This window comes from Peromyscus californicus, unplaced genomic scaffold, assembly GCF_007827085.1.
Source record: "Peromyscus californicus insignis strain IS unplaced genomic scaffold, ASM782708v3 Scaffold_10__1_contigs__length_136768540, whole genome shotgun sequence".
NCBI lineage: Eukaryota > Metazoa > Chordata > Mammalia > Rodentia > Cricetidae > Peromyscus > Peromyscus californicus.
Genome location: NW_026294391.1, coordinates 101,424,129 through 101,440,310, shown reverse-complemented (window position 1 = coordinate 101,440,310; position 16,182 = coordinate 101,424,129). Strand labels below are relative to the sequence as shown.

General features: G+C 44.0%; 1 protein-coding gene across 1 annotated transcript; it reads left to right on the top strand.

Annotated features, from left to right (window-relative positions):
- The first annotated feature begins 15,268 nt into the window (after positions 1–15,268).
- LOC128117559 (homeobox protein Rhox5-like) lies at positions 15,269–15,946 on the top strand. The gene is made up of 2 exons (XM_052749542.1): positions 15,269–15,311; positions 15,489–15,946. The coding sequence occupies exons 1-2, from the start codon at positions 15,269–15,271 to the stop codon at positions 15,944–15,946; spliced, it is 501 nt and encodes a 166-aa protein (XP_052605502.1).
- The last annotated feature ends 236 nt before the right edge of the window (positions 15,947–16,182 follow it).

Genomic DNA, 16,182 nt, shown 5'->3' with positions numbered 1-16,182 from the left:
GACAAAACTCTAACTACACCCTTTCTAATTCAGTTAGGAGGGGTGAGCAGACTTCACTGCAACATTGATGGCCTCCTGACAGTGTGTACCATCCTAGTGCAAGAAGAACCCAAGAGCACAGATTCCCAAGCACCCCTTGCCTTTCCCAATCATGGTGCCCCTTCAACAGTCCTTGTTACATCTTGTTACATCTGCTGACAGTGGGCACCAGATATGCTAGCACTCTTGACCTTAAGGGAGAGGAGAGGGTCCTCAGCATCCCTCCTTATTCAGAAAACTTGGATGTTTGCCCACTAATGCATGGGGAATGGCCCAGTGAGGCAACTTGGGACTGGCCAGTGCAGGCCTGAGGACAGCCATTCCAAGTGCCCCTCGCGAGAGCTGCTGGATTCCTGAGACTAAATGTCACTCAGATTCTGTGTGCTTCTCCTTCTGGACATGTCCACAGTTCTCAGGAAAGGAGAGCCTTTCTCAGAGGATACTACTTAGATGCCACTTGCCATGAGTCACCATTGGCAAGTACATTCGCTGCCCCTTGAGAGGGATAATTTCCCATTTCTCTTTTCCTTGTTCAACTACCTTATTGGCTAAATGGCCAGAAGTGTGGAGAGAGGCCAACAAGCCTCAGCCTGGACGTTACCCTCTTACCATAGACTGCAATTTTCCCAGCCTCCCAAACCAGACCCCCCCTTCATTGTCATCCAAAGAAATGAGGACACCTCACCCCACTGGAGGAACCACTTGACCAGCATCAAAGACCCAACAGACATTGGACATGCAGGGATGATTCGACTGACTCAGCACAAGATCAGGTGCCAGAATCCCTATGAGGACAAAACATTGAAACTCCCTAACTCATGGACTACAGATAGACTACAGAGTCTTAGGGCTTCTATAAAGAGTAAATCCAGTAAGAAGACCCTAGACCCTATAAAGGAGCTAAAAGAGAACAAGGGAGGAAAGATTACACTTTTGCGGGAGGTTCCTGAGTGCAGGAGTAGCCCACTGAGCAGGGAACCCAGATCATCTGCCTTACAGTCTGTCAACAGGACCATACCTGGGAAGGTGAAAAGAAGCCTGGCTATGTCTACTGTGTTTGAAGAACCTAGGGACATTGACCAATTGGACACCAAAGTAAGAGTAACATCTTCAGGACACTGCTAGAGTTGCTAGTGAAAAATTCAAAGATAACACAGTGCCAGGGCCATCTTCTGCTGACTCTCCTACTGACCAACATGGACCGGTAATGTCCCCACATATTCAAGGGGCCCTGCAACCCTCCCCACCTACCCATTGAGCTCTGGGATCTTCCCCTTCTTCTCAAGATGCTCAGGAACTATCCCTATCCACCCAAGAGGTTCTGGGAGGACCCCAATATGACCAAAGGACTATGGGCCATTACACATGTGCACAGGAATTCCAGAGACCTCCCACTTGTGCTCAAAGGAAAATCAAACATGTCTCCTCTTCCAGAAAGGGTTTCAGAAGTCCATCCTCTAACCATGGGGTCACCAATTGTTACATGTCTCCCCAAGGAGATTTAGACAAGGCCCTTCTGATCAAAGGTGCCTCCAACAAACCTCATCAGACAAAGAGGGTTTCAAAACATCTTCTCAAGGGGGACTCAGTGATTTCTCATTTTCCTGAAATGGATTGAGTCCCATCACCTCTCCTCAGGGGACTTTAACACCTTTGACAACCATTCAAGTTGGCTGGAGAGCTACTCCCTCCAATGAAGACAGTCGAGGACATTCCCCTTCTCCTCAAAAGGACCTTAAGCAGTCTACTTCTGCTGAAGCGCACTTGAGTCATGCCTGCTCTGATCAAGGCAATTTCATTGCTTGCCCATTAAACCAAGGGGGCTTTAAATGTCCTCCACTATTAAAAAATGGGCTCAGATCTTCCCTTATTGCCCAAAGGGGCCTAAGCCAGACCACTAATTCCCAAATGAGCCTCATACCACCCATGCATGCCCAAGCAGAAACAAAACTATCCACATCTATACCAGGGGCTCACGGACCTTTTCCCTCTTCAGAAGGGGCCATAGAGCATTCCACATATACACAAGAGGTGCTAGGAACTCAAAGTCTGCCCAAGGGACTCTTGGGCCTTCTCAACACACACAAAGGGCTCTAGCATCTTCACCATCTTCCTCAGCGGTTCTAAATGCGACTCCAGGATTGTCCACATCTAGAGCAGAGGGTCAAAGACTTATTCTCTCTCACAAAAAGAGCTTCAAACATTCTCCTGCTATGAAAAGGGACCCTGGATATTCCCACTGTGGCAAAAGGAGTTGGAGAGATCCTCCCTCTGAACACGGGGATTTCACGGTGTCCCTATCAGACCTAGTGGGCTTCATACATCCACTGCTGGCCAAAAAGACCCTCCTGTCTTGTCACTGGTTTTTGGGCTTCAAATATCCCCAGCTGGCCAAAATGGTCCTCCTGTCTTGTCATGGGGACCAAAATAACCAAACATATTCCAAGACACTCCAAGTGGGACACACATCTGCCCAGGATGCTGACACAACACAACCTTCCCTACTTTCCCAGGGGTCTGTAAGACTTTCAACATCTGCAGGAGAGGCTCTTGGAATTTCTCGATATACACCAGGGATATCAGGACATTCTCCACCTGCCAGCTTTCTCTGGGTTCTACCCTATCTGATCAAAGTGCTTTGGGAAGGGATACATCTACAAAAGGGGCTCCAGCCACATCCCCACCTTAAGAAATGGTTCTCAGATTAAACACAAATACAAAAGATGTTCCAGGACATAGTCCACCTGTACACCACAGAGTTCTGGATCCAACCCCTATGTGATCAAGGGGCCATGGCATATGACAGGTGTACACAAGAGTCTGTAGCAACTTTCACATCTAGAGAAGGGGATTCCTTTTATTCCACCTGTACATGAGCACCCACAGGACCTCCCCACACTTTACAGGAGGTTGTGAGAATGTTCCAATCCCTTCAAGAGTATCAGAAAATCTGCCACATCTATGTAAGAGGCTATAGACCCTTCCCCATCTCACAAATGGCCCTAGGATGTACCATATCCAACCAAGGTGCTTAAGATCTTCCGCATCCACACAGACGGTTTCAAGTATATCCCTTCTAAGGATGGAAATATTAGATATTCTCCCTCTAACAAAATGGAATCAGGGCATCACATGTCTACCAAAAAGAGGTTGAGAGTTGATCCTTCTGATCAAGGGGATTTCAGTATTTCCTTGTCTGAGGAAGACAGTTTCAACCTTCTCCCTAATGCAAAAAGGGGACCTTGTATCATCTCCTGCTCCCAAAGAAACATCAATAGCTACAAGTACTCCTCAGGTGAGTCTCACATCTACTTTATCTGAACAAAAGGCCCTGGAGTGTTCCACATGTGACCATAAGACTGTGGGACTTGGCTTCCACATGTGACCACAAGACTGTGGGACTGGCTGATCTGCTCAAGGGTCTCTTGCACATTCCACATCTTCTCAAGAGACTCAAAGTACTTCTCTGTCTGTCCCAAAGAGTCTATGGAGATCACATCTGCTCCAGGGCTTCAGGGACAATCTCAATCTCTTTTAAGGGCTCCACAAAATTCTCCCCATGCCCAACGGGCTTGTCGCTTTCTAAATCTAAACTAGGAACTGTGAAAACATTATTATCAGCCCAAGAGTGTGAGGGAAAGTCCACATCTGTACAAAGAACTCTAGGACTTGCACCATTAGCCCAAGAGGAATTAACACCTCCCATGTCTTCCAAAGCATCTTAAGATCCTTCTACTTCCTGCCTTCTTTCTGCAGAACACTTGCCTTCCCCTCCACGTTCCCTGGTACCATCACCATCTAAGTAGGGGTAACTAGGAACATCACCACCTGGCCAAAGATCTCTAGTACATTCACCATCTGCCCCAGGAGCTCTGTGTTGTTTCCAGTCTGCCCAGGGAACAATGGAACTTTTGCCAATTGCCCAATGGACTCGGAAAAGTTTTCTATCTTCAACAAGTTATTCAAGCACCATTCTCCACCACGTCATTGTGCAGGCTTTGGCTTCTCAGTCTAATGAAACAATACTTACTTACTGTTTTACTTTTTAATGGTGATTAAGATTTATATTTGCTATTATTATCATAATAATGACCAGTGTGATGGATGTTCCTGATTTTCAACTTAACTACATCCTGAATTAGCTAAAACCAAAGTGGTTGGGTACACTGGTGAGGGATTTTTCTTAATTAAATCATTTGAAGTGTGAAGACCTACCCTAATTTGAGATCTTTTGAGATGGGAAGATTCACCTTAAATCTGGGCCACACCTTCTGGTGGCAGTCTCTATGAAGGACATGGAAGAAGTTAGCTCTTGTTCCTTGTCTGCTTGCCCTCATTCTCATTAGCAAGTCCATTCTTTCACTCTAATAAATCGCATATATATATATATATATATATATATATATATATATATATCATACATTTGTGTGTATGAATACATATAGTCATTCTGTCAGTTATGATTCTCTGATCAACCCTAATAGAATCAATGTAGGCTTTTTTTTAAAATGCCTATATTACTGTAGTATGAAATAAAAATACAACTCAAGAGATGAAGTAAATGAGGTAATTCATCTTATTTTTAATACAAATTAACTTGTACAACTATAATTCATAATGTATAATATACTAGAAAACTGCTAAATGCTGATTATATGAGGCCTTGGAAATGTAGAAATGAGTAGGACACCAAGGACATCTTCTTTTCTTTAAGTAATTTGCCTGAGTGTTAAGAAGTAATTGGAGGATTTGATACAGGGAATTCCTGTCAATTTTTTTGTCTTCCATTTTGTACAAGGGCTAAAGAGATGGTGTGATGAATGAAATGCTCTACACAAGCATGAGGATCTGAGTTCAGATCACTACCTATGTAAAATCTAGGGATGGTGACATACACGACTGTGTTCTCAGGGCTGGGACAAAAGATGTGCAGACAGTCAGATACTGGAGCTCCCTGGCCAGGCAGCCAGCCAGCCCAAGTGAAACAGTGAGCTCCAGTGAGAGATTCTGTCTCAAAAATGAGGTGGAGTCCAATCGAGGTAGACATCCTATGTCAACCTCTGGCCCCGACTTCTGCCTCTACAGTTACACATGTGCACGTGCACATGCACACACATATACACGTGCATACACTACACATGAAACAATGTTTAATTCTCTGACAAGCAGCTGGAGTTTAACATTCTCTGTGAAGAATCATTTGGAGTGCGGTAAACCTAGAAGAAGGGAGACTGGAAATATTTTGAGATAATAGAGATGATGAGTAACATCAGAGTGAATCATGAACACCACAATCACATGGAAAAAGTAGATGAATTCACCCATACAATTGTAGAAGGTAGGCTACATACATACTTGTTCTTGGGGTTGTAAGAGACAAGAGAGTCATGAATAACACCTCACTTTCCTGAACCTAAAATAACCATTTAAAATTGCAGGTCCCCTAAGCAATTACCAAAGGAAATGAATTAGATTTTCTTTTTTCTTTTTTTTGTTAACAAATTTTCTACTCACCATACATACCACCTACAAATCCAGCCTCCTCCCTCCACCAGACTGCTGATCCCTGCATCCACCTCCATCAGTCACTGGATAAAGGCTCTATGATGACAGTTAGGGTATTCACTAGACTGGTCACCAAAGTAGACTAGTCCAGGAACCCCCTGATCACTGCCAGCAGTCCAAGGTGGGGTCATCCCTGTGGATTCCTGAGAGCTTCCTGGCACCCTGCCTCTTCCTATTCCCATGATGTCTTTATCTATCACGGTCTCTCCTTCCCTGTTCTCTCACTCTGTCCCGCTCCAGCTCGATCCTCCCATTTCCCTATGTTCTCATCCTCCATTCCTTGCCCTCTGCCACCTCCCCCAGCCCCAGCCCACTCATGCAGATCCCTTGCACTTCTACTTGACTGAGTGATCCCTGTGTCCCACCCAGGGTCCCTCCCTATCAGCTAGCCTCTGCTGAGCCATGAGCTGCAGTCTGGCTATCCCTTGCCCTACATCCAGTATCCACTTATGAGTGAGTATATACCATGTTTGTCCTTCTGTGTCTGGGTTACCTCACTCAGGATGACATTTTCTACTTCCATCCATTTGCCTGCAAATTTCATGATATCATTGTTTTTTACTGCTGAGTAGTACTCCATTGTGTACAAGTGCCACATGTTCTTTATCCATTCTTCAGTTGAGGGATGTCTAGGGAGTTTCCAGGTTCTGGGTATTATGAATAATGCTGATATGAACATAGTTGAGCATGTGTCCTTGTGGTTAGATTGAGCATACCTTAGGTATATGCCCAAGAGTGGTATAGCTGGGTCTTGAGGAAGATTGAGTCCCAATTTTCTGAGAAACCACCATACTAATTTCCTGAGTGACTGTACAAGTTTGCATTCCCACCAACAGTGAAGGAGTGTTCTGCTTGCTCCACATCCTCTCCAACATAAGCTGTCTTCAGTGTTTTTAATCTTAGCCATTCAGACAAGTATAAGATGGTATCTCCGAGTTGTTTTGATTTGCATTTCCCTGATGACTAAGGATGTTGATCAATTTCTTAATGTCTTTGGCCATTTGAGATTCTTCTGTTGAGAATTCCCTGTTAAGCTCTGTAGACCATTTTTTAAATTGGATTGTTCAGTATTTTGAAGTCTAGGGTTTTGAGTTCTTTACATATTTTGAACATCAGCCCTCTGTCAGATATGGGGCTGGTGAAGATATTTTCCCATTCTGTAGGCTGTCGTTTTGTCTTTTTGACCATGTCCTTTGCTCTACAAAAGCTTCTAAGTTTCAGGAGGTCCTATTTATTAATTGTTGCTCACAATGTCTGTGCTACTGGTGTTATATTTAGGAAGTGGTCTCCTGTGCCAATGCATTCAAGACTACTTCCTACTTTCTCTTCTATCAAGTTCAGTGTAACTGGATTTTTGTTGAAATCTTTGATCCACTTGGACTTGGGTTTTGTGCATGGTGGCAGATATGGATCTATTTGCAATCTTCTGCATGTTGACATCCAGTTATGCCAGCACTATTTGTTGAAGATGCTTTCTTTTTTCCATGGTAGAGTTCTGGCTTCTTTGTCAAAAATCATATGTTCATAGGTGTGTGGATTAATGTCAGTTCTTCAATTCAATTCCATTGGTCCACATGTCAGTTTTTATGCCAGTACCAAGATGTTTGTATTAATGTAACGCTATAGTAGATCTTGAAGTCAGGGGTCGTGATGCTTCCAGAGGTTCCTTTATTGTACAGGATTCTTTTAGCTATCCTGGGTTTTTCATTTTTCCATTTGAAGTTGAGTATTGTTCTTTCCAAGTTTATGAAGAATTGTGATCAGATTTTGTTGGAGATTGCATTGAATCTGTAGATTGCTTTTGGTAAGATTGACATTTTTACTATGTTAATTGTACCATCCATGAGCATGGGAGATCTTTCAGTTTTCTGATATCTTCTTCAATTTCTTTCTTCAGAGATTTAAAGTTCTTATCATACAGGTCTTTCACTTGCTCAGTTAAGGTTGTCCCAAGCTATTTTCTATTTTTTGTGGCTATTGTAAAGGGAGATGTTTCTCTGATTTCATTCTTAGCCCATTTATCATATTTGTATATAGGAGGGCTACTGATTTTTTGAGTTAATCTTGTATCCTATCACCTTACTGAAGGAGTTTATCAGTTGTAGGTGTCCCTGGTTGAATTTTTGAGGTCACGTATGTATACTATCATATCGTCTGCAAATAGGGAAAATTTGAGTTCTTTTTTTCAAATTTGTTTCCCTTTGATCTCCTATTGTTGTCTTATTGCTCTAGTTATAACTTCAAGTACTATGTTGAACAAGTATGGGGAGAGTGGACAGCCTTGTCTTGTTCCTGATTTTAGTGGAATCACTTTGAGTTTCTCTCCATTTAATATGATGTTGGCTGTTGGCTTGGTGCAAATTGCCTTTATTATGTTTAGGTATGTTCTTTGTATATGTGATGTCTCTATAACCTTTATCATGTAGGAGTGTTGGATTTTGTCAAAGGCTTTTTTCAGCATCTAATGCTGATCATGTGTTTTTTTTTTCTTTCAGTTTGTTTAGATGGTGTATTACATTGACAGATTTTTGTATGTTGAACCATGCTTGCATTCCTGGGATGAAACCTACTTGGTCATGGTGGATAATTTTTTTGATGTGTTCCTGGATTTGGTTAGCCAGTATTTCATTGAGTAATTTTGCATCAATGTTCATGAGGTAGATTGGTTTGTAATTCTCTTTCTTGCTTGCATCTTTGTGTGGTTTGGGTATCAGGGTAACTGTGGCCTCATAAAAAGAGTCTAGTAATGTTCCTTCTGTTTCTATTGTGTGGAACAATTTGAAGAGTATTGGTATTAGCTCTTTAAAAATCTGGTAGAAGCCGGGCGGTGGTGGCGCACGCCTTTAATCCCAGCACTCGGGAGGCAGAGCCAGGCGGATCTCTGTGAGTTCGAGGCCAGCTTGGGCTACCAAGTGAGTTCCAGGAGAGGCGCAAAGCTACACAGAGAAACCCTGTCTCGAAAAACCAAAAAAAAAAAAAAATCTGGTAGAAATCTGTGCTGAAACCATCTGGTCCTGAGCGTTTTTGGTTGGGAGACTTTTAATGACCGTTTCTATTTCCCTAGGGGTTATTGGTCTATTTAAAAGTTTATCTGGTCTTGATTTAACTTTGGTATGTGGAACCTTCCTGAAAATCGTCCATTTCTTTAGGAGTTTCCAATTGTGTGGAGCAGAGGTTTTTAAAGTATGACATGATGATTCTCTGGATTTCCACATTGTCTGTTGTTATGTCTCCCTTTTCATTTCTCATTTTGTTAATGTGGATGCTCTCTCTCTGCTGTTTAGTTAATTTGGATATGGGCTTGTCAATCTTGTTGATTTTCTCAAAGAACCATCTCTTTGCTTCATTAATTTTTTGTATTGTTCTCTTTGTTTCTATTTTATTGATTTCACCCCTCAATTTATTGTGCATATATATATGTGTATGTATGTATATGTATGCTATGGTGTACATATGAAGTTGAATGGAAAGCTTGTGCAAGTTGGTTCTCTTCTACCATGTAGGTCTGGGAGATTAAACTTGATAGATCATCAAGCTTCCAGGAAAGTGTCCTTACCCACTGAGCCATCTTGACAGCCATATTTTTCTTGTTTTATGCTCTTCCTGGTTGATCTGTTCCCTATATCATACATTTCACTTGCCCTCCACTCATTAATTTTCGTGGTTCACAAGGAAAAGTGAAGAGTAGGAGGAAGAAGCAACAGTAGTAGAGAAGTTGGAAGAGAAATAAATGGAGGAAGATGAAGGTCTGGACACAACAAAAGTATTTGGAGAAAATGTTTCCAAAAGGAAGAACTGATGGGAGAAAAGATGAAATTAAAATGGACTGTGTATGATAAGTGCTGAAGAAGTCGTGGTGAGGTAATCCGAAGTCTGTTTAAAAAGTCAATAAATATGTCAAATGCACACCACTGTTACAGAACTCCCTAAGTAATGTCAAAACTGGTAGTTAAATCAGTACTTGGAGAAACATGTATAGTTTTATGAAAACTTCTCAAGAAAATTAATGAATGATCTGTAAACTAACTGTGAATTCAACTTAACAGCACCGTAGAAGTAGCTGTGGAGTAGGATGATGTGTCTTTTGGCATAGATCGAGTAAGGTCATAGCTGGAGCATATGATGGACTTAATTTTATTTTTCGATGATTCTTCATACTGATTTCCAGAGTGGCTGTACAATTTTGCATTCTCAGCAACAGTGATGAGGAATCCCCTTACTCTCCAATCTCACCAGCTTCTGCTGTCAGTGCAGGAACTCAAGATAGGACTCTGGAGGCAGGAACTGGAGCAGAGGCTGTGGACCAACATTGCTTACTGGCTAGCTGCCTATGGTTTCTCAGCTCGTTTTTCTTTTGTCTTTTCTTTTTTGGTTGTTTACATATTTTTCCTTTAATTGAAAATTCATTTTTATTCTCACACAATATATCCTGATTACTTTTCCCACACACTACTTTTTCCAGTTCCTCCCACCTCCACTCTTATCCAGATCCACTCCCTTCCTGTCTCTTTCTAGAAAGATACTTCTAAGGCATACTGATAAATAAAATAAAATAGATAAGACAAAACAAAAACTCACACATCCTCCCATTCCAACCTTTCCCAACCATCCATAACTATCTGTTTTACTTCCCGCTCCTAGGGAGATCTATCTGTCCCCGCAGTCACTTACTCTGTGTCCATCCTCTGAGTCTACAGATTGTTACTTGCTTATCATTGACTTAATGGCTAATATCCACATATAAGAAAATGCATATCATATTTGTCTATATGGGTCTGGGTTACCTCACTCAGGGTGATTTTTTTCTAATTACATACATTTACCTGCAAATTTCATGATGCCATTTTCTAAACAGCTGAGTAATATTTCATTGTGTAAATGTACCACATTTTCTTTATCCATCCTTTGTTCAGGGACATTTAGGTTGTTTCCAATTTGGGGCTATTATCAATAGAACAGCAATAAACATATTTGAGCAAGTGTCTCTGTGGTACAATGAAGTGTCCTTTGAGTATATGCCCAAGAATAATATAGCTGTACAGTCAGTCATGCTCACAGCATAACCTCATCCTGCTTTACAGTCTTCTGACTTCTCAGTGGCCACTCTCCTGGGCACTGCTGGGTACCCCAGCTCCAACCTCTTTCTTGGGGCTCATAATTATTTTTTGGTTTTTCAAGACAGGGTTTCTCTGTGTATTTTTGGTGCCTGTCCTGGATCTTGCTCTGCAGACCAGGATGGCCTCAAACTCACAGAGATCTGCCTCGCTGTGCTTCTCTAGTACTGGGATTAAAGGCATGTGCCAATACTGCCTGGCGAAGCTCATAATTGGTACATCTTTCTTCCCAACCTTGACTCCTTTCCACTGGAGAATTGCCCCAGCTTGTCTCCAGACCATCTCCTGGCCATACCTCTACCATCTCTATCAGAGCTACCTTTCCCTGGAGCTCACTTCAGCCACCCCACCCTCTCCTTCCACAGGATACTGTCCTTCTAGATGTCTGCCCACCCATCAGCCAGTCCTGGTCTCCCTCTAAATCAACCCTTGTCTCTCTCGACCATGTGTCTCTTACAAACAGCAGAAAGAGTCCTTACTGAGTCCCTGTAGGATGAGACCTATAACCAGGGAGAGGAACTGTGGCCTGGATACAGCAAGAACGCTCCAGGGCCTGTTGCTAGGATACAGCATACCAGAGGGGTTAAGCAAGAACACTCCAAAGTGATGTGGCTGGTTGAAAGACTGAAGGGGATGATCCCTGACCTGTCCACTCTTTCCTGGTTCAGAGAGGGGCTCATTCTTCATTATTTCTACACAAGACACCAGTATACACACAAAAAAGAGAGAGGGAGAGAGGGGAGAGAGAAAGAGAGAGAGAGAGAGAGAGAGAGAGAGAGAGAGAGAGAGAGAGAGAGAGAGACAGAGAGACAGAGAGAGACAGAGAGAGAGACAGAGAGGGAGAGATAGAGACAGAGAGAGAGACAGAGAGAACAGCTGCATTTCACATGAACCAGGTGGCAGCCTCTGACTTTCCTGCCAAAGACACGATTATCACTTGATGGCTTGAAGGCTCAGGCCATGGAGTGCTGAGCAGAGAAAGAACACAGTGAGCTGTGACTAAGTGGGCAGTGCAGGGGTCAGTGTATCCTGTCCTATGAGCCACAAAGGCCTCGTGGGAGAGCCAACCTGGGCACAGCTGGTTCATGGAATGTCAGGTGTCCCTAACTATGCTGACCACGGTTTTGTGGAAGATGTCTGAAATCTAGGAAAGATTCCCCATTTATTATTATTTCTGTATGTGACATGATGTCATATTCAGATAAAAGCTCATCAAAGAATTCATTCCCTGTCAATTATGTTTCTTCTTTTTTTCTTTAAGAAATTTGTTATTCATTTTACATACCAACCACAGATCCCCTTCTCATCTCTCCTCACAATTCCCCCAGCATTCCCCCCAGCAACCTACCTCCCTATTCCCACCTCGAAAAAGGTAAGGCTCCCATGGGGATTCAGCAGAGCCTGGTACATTCAGTTGAGGCAGGACCAAGTCCCTCCCCTCTGTACCTAAGCTGTGCAAGGTATCCCATCATAGGTAATGACCTCCAAAAAGCCCCGGCATGCAACAGGTATAGATCCTGATCCCACAATTACATTTCTTCTTAGAGCTGAAAATTGCTTCTAAAATTGCTCATTTGAATTATCTCAACATTCTTCAAGGTAAACTTAATATTTTCTTGGGTTTTAGTTAAGCAGTGATCCAAGTTTTTTTTTTAATTGTGCTCACCAATAAAAGACTTAGAATTCATTTGTGTATCCTTTCCCGGCAGTAAATAGCTTCAGGAAACATTTTGGACCACTTTCCCTTTTTGCTTTCCATATTTCTAGAACTACTTTTACAATCTGCAGAATAGCCTCACTCTAGGGGATTGGACAATGGGATGGGAGGGCTTTGGCTATAGATGTTTCTGCATGTGAATGTTGTGACTGTGAATGCACCTGGGTGGACTTGTGCATGCTGACCAAGAAATCCCTCAAGAAAATCTGTGTGCAAATAGGTTTCCCATCTAATAACTATGATGAGCAGAGTCCCATGGGAAAATGGTGTAGAAGCTCCACAATCACATGCCTTAACCTGAAGCAGTGGTTCTCAACTTGGGTGTTGCAGCCACTTTTAACTTTGGGGTCCACAGACCTTAACTAAGACCATTGGAAAACAAAGATATTAAGTTATGACTCATAACAGTAGCAAAATTACAATTAGGAAATAACAACAAAAATGGATGGTGTCACCACAGGACGGGCAACTATATTAAAGGGCCACAGCATTAGGAAGGTTGAGACTCACTGACCTAAAGCATTGAGCATGTAACTAAACAAGAAAGAGCCACAAGATTGCATTGATGCATTTCAATCCTGGAGAGACCCTCACAGAAGATAACTTAAAAGAAAATCACACAGAGCAGTAATTGGGCTCATGAATCACTGCTGTTCTAGAGCAAAAGCTGCTTATGGGTACAGGTTTCCTGTCATTGCAGTGATATGTAAGATTGGGCTACTAGATAGCAGCAGGCGAGCAGCAGACATCCTATGGAGTCAGCAGAGTAGAGTCCCTTCCCCAGGTCCAAGATGGGAACAGCAGAGTCAAGAACATCAAGGGTAAAGGCAGAGATGGGTGCTGGTTTCCAGACTCACATAGATAACAGCTAGGAGCAGAGCAGGCCTTGGTGTTTACCTGTGTTAGCAACTCCCATATTGCACTCCACAGCTCCTCTGGGTTACACAGCAAGCATCCATCTTTTTAGGGTGTTGAATCAGCCATCAGACAGCGATATCCCTCTGCATCACTCTTTGCTAAGCCCTGGGAGCAAACTGCCAGAAATAAAAGAATACACCCAGTGTCCTGTGAGCTCAGTAGAAAGGGGGAGGGCACCCTGAATACATGATTACTTACCTGCTTCTCACCAACCCTGGCAACAGTGTCTTGGGAAATTTATCTAAGAATCTGGAGTTGATATGGATGAAGGAGGTCTCTGTCCTTCGTAAGTAAAAAGCACTCATGTTCAAATTTCTAAGTTGCTCGCGTATGTTGCAGGGATGCTGGGGCTAAAAGGAGGGTTGATTTGAAACAGCCAAGCCAGGAACACCAAAGATGAGACACAAGGAGTTTCTGGGATCAGTAGGACAGTCAAGATGTCTCATAATGACAAAGACAGGGCTCCCAGCTAGTGCGGGCAGTCCAACCAGGCCACCAAGTCCTTCAGGAAAGCACCCATGGTACTATTGTCTCCTAAAATAGCCTAGCTTCTCCAGCAGCTAATTGTGAGAGTGAGTAAAGTCTGTGTCTAAGAAAGCCTCCCATTTCGGTGTTTCAGGGAAGCCTTTCACAACGACCCAGGAGACAAGGAGAAGAGGAAGGACAGTTGCAGCTGCTTCTTGGTGACTGTGAGAAGAAAGAGAGCTGAGTATAATTAAAAGCACCTGGGACAGCTGAAATGTCAGAGGACACAAGACCATGCAGTGGCTAATGGCGACAAGACAGTCAAGGTCCACAACTCACAAAGCCCTTGTCAGGGATGGATAAAGGGGCCTGTGGTGGGAGGGGGTTGAGCCACCCCTGACTAGGTGGGCAATGGGTGAACAGAGCATGATCATCTCCTTGGTGTGGGTAGACCATGTGGACCGTGGGACCTCCAGTGTCTCAGCCTATGCTATCCCAGAGAACTAACCCATCTCCTAACAATTACCTCAGCCATTGTCCAGACTCTGCCATGATCCTATTAAAAACAAAAACAAAGAAGTGACAGAGCTCAGTGGCTCTTTTAAATTTTGGGAATGTCACCTACTCTGGGGAGTCTCTCTAACTTTTCCTCAGTTCGCCCCTTCCTGTAATGATTCTTTGTAGAGCTTGCATCCAGAATTGCTTACTCCTCCTGTCTTTCACCTTCACAGCTGTGAGACAGGTTTGGAGCCAGTACCCAGGGTTGATCTTTGATGCCCTCAGGTATCTGGGTCACCCTAGGACCTTGGTCAAGCACAGCTAGGTAGAGAAAGGTCTCCATCACAATGAGCTTGTGAACACTGGTTCAGCCCTGTTGGGAGCACAGTCTCTCAGGAGGATCTTGCCCTGGCCTACCCACATAGTTGCCATCATACAGGGCTCTTCAAGTCAGCACAACCAAGATTGGGGCATTTTGTTTGAAGGACATTTCCATAATTTAATAAAGTGATTTAGCTGGGCTCAAGGGCCTGCTGAGTTTGAAAAGGTCGTTTTGTTACTCCCTATGACTGAATTTGGACAGTCCAGCATTACCCAAAACTAGAGGTGTCAGCTAAGGAGCAAACCAGAGCCACAGGTTCCGCACCCCCACCGCACACACTCACTGCAGTTTTTAAAGTACTCCCTGCTCTTTGCAGCTCTAAAGTGCTTCAGGCTAAGCACCTCAGAGGACAAGCCCACAGCCACTGAGGCTGTGCAGGCCAGAATGTGTGATTGGACACATTGTGATTACGTTGAGTCTCCAGAAGACAAGCCTCCCGGGTTAAGAGTCACAGCTGTACCTCTGGCGTCAGACCGTGAGGACACGGCTTTTAAGTCTTCGGAACTCGGGTCTGATTGAAAGATTCCTGGCATGGGGTCTCTCCAGAGCTGCTGCCACATTTTCGCCAGGATGCTGTGTCTAGGAGCTAATGAAGACCAGGAACAAGAGCATGGTCAGTAAAATGGTTCTGACTCTTCTTGGGCAAAGTCCGGGAAGCAAATTTGGTGGAAAGGCCAGTGGCCAGGTGCTTCTATTACCCAGCTCTGCCTGTGGGCCCTCTCCAGGCTTTCCAATGATCCATGGGCCACGATGCTCAGACCTTTATCTTTGTGTTTTTTCTCTCTTGCAGGTGAGATTGCAATGGTCCTGAAGGCTGGAGAGGAAGGAGGCAAGAAAGGGCTTGTACAGAGCGAGCTTGCTCAGGGTGAGCTTGGTCAGGGCGAACTTGCTCTGGGCGAACTTGCCCCAAGCAAGCCTGCTCAAGAAGAGCTTGCTCAGTCCGGTCTTACTCAGGAAGCCACAGGAGTGGTAGAGGAGGGAGAAAACGAAGAAGAAGAAATGAAAGGAGGTCATTCTGGCGATGGTAGTTCTGGCCCCATGGACAAGGGGATCCAGGCAGAAGGTGGCCGTGGCGGATGTGTTCAACAGCAGCCTCAGCAAGAGGTGGCAATGCCTGAGGGCACCAAGAATCTCCAGGCTCGGGACAGGCAGCCTTTCCGGAGACGCACCAGATTCACCCAGTCTCAGCTGCAGGACCTGGAGCGTCTTTTCCAAGAGAATCGCTACCCCACCTTGCGAGCAAGGTAAGCAGAAGGCCCTGCTAGGCGCCTGGTTTTCAGGCAGTGCATCAGGCTGTCCTTTGGTGCTCCCTGAACCCTGATTTCCTCTACAAACAAAGCCACCATGTCTGGACCCTCCAGCAGATATTGGATTCTGGAGTAGGGGGATGTGCCCTGGTCCAACTGGAAAGATTGTGTTTTGTTGCCTGTTTAAGTGGCACGTGAGTGGGAAATTTAGACAATGCTTGTTCTAAATAAGTCTCT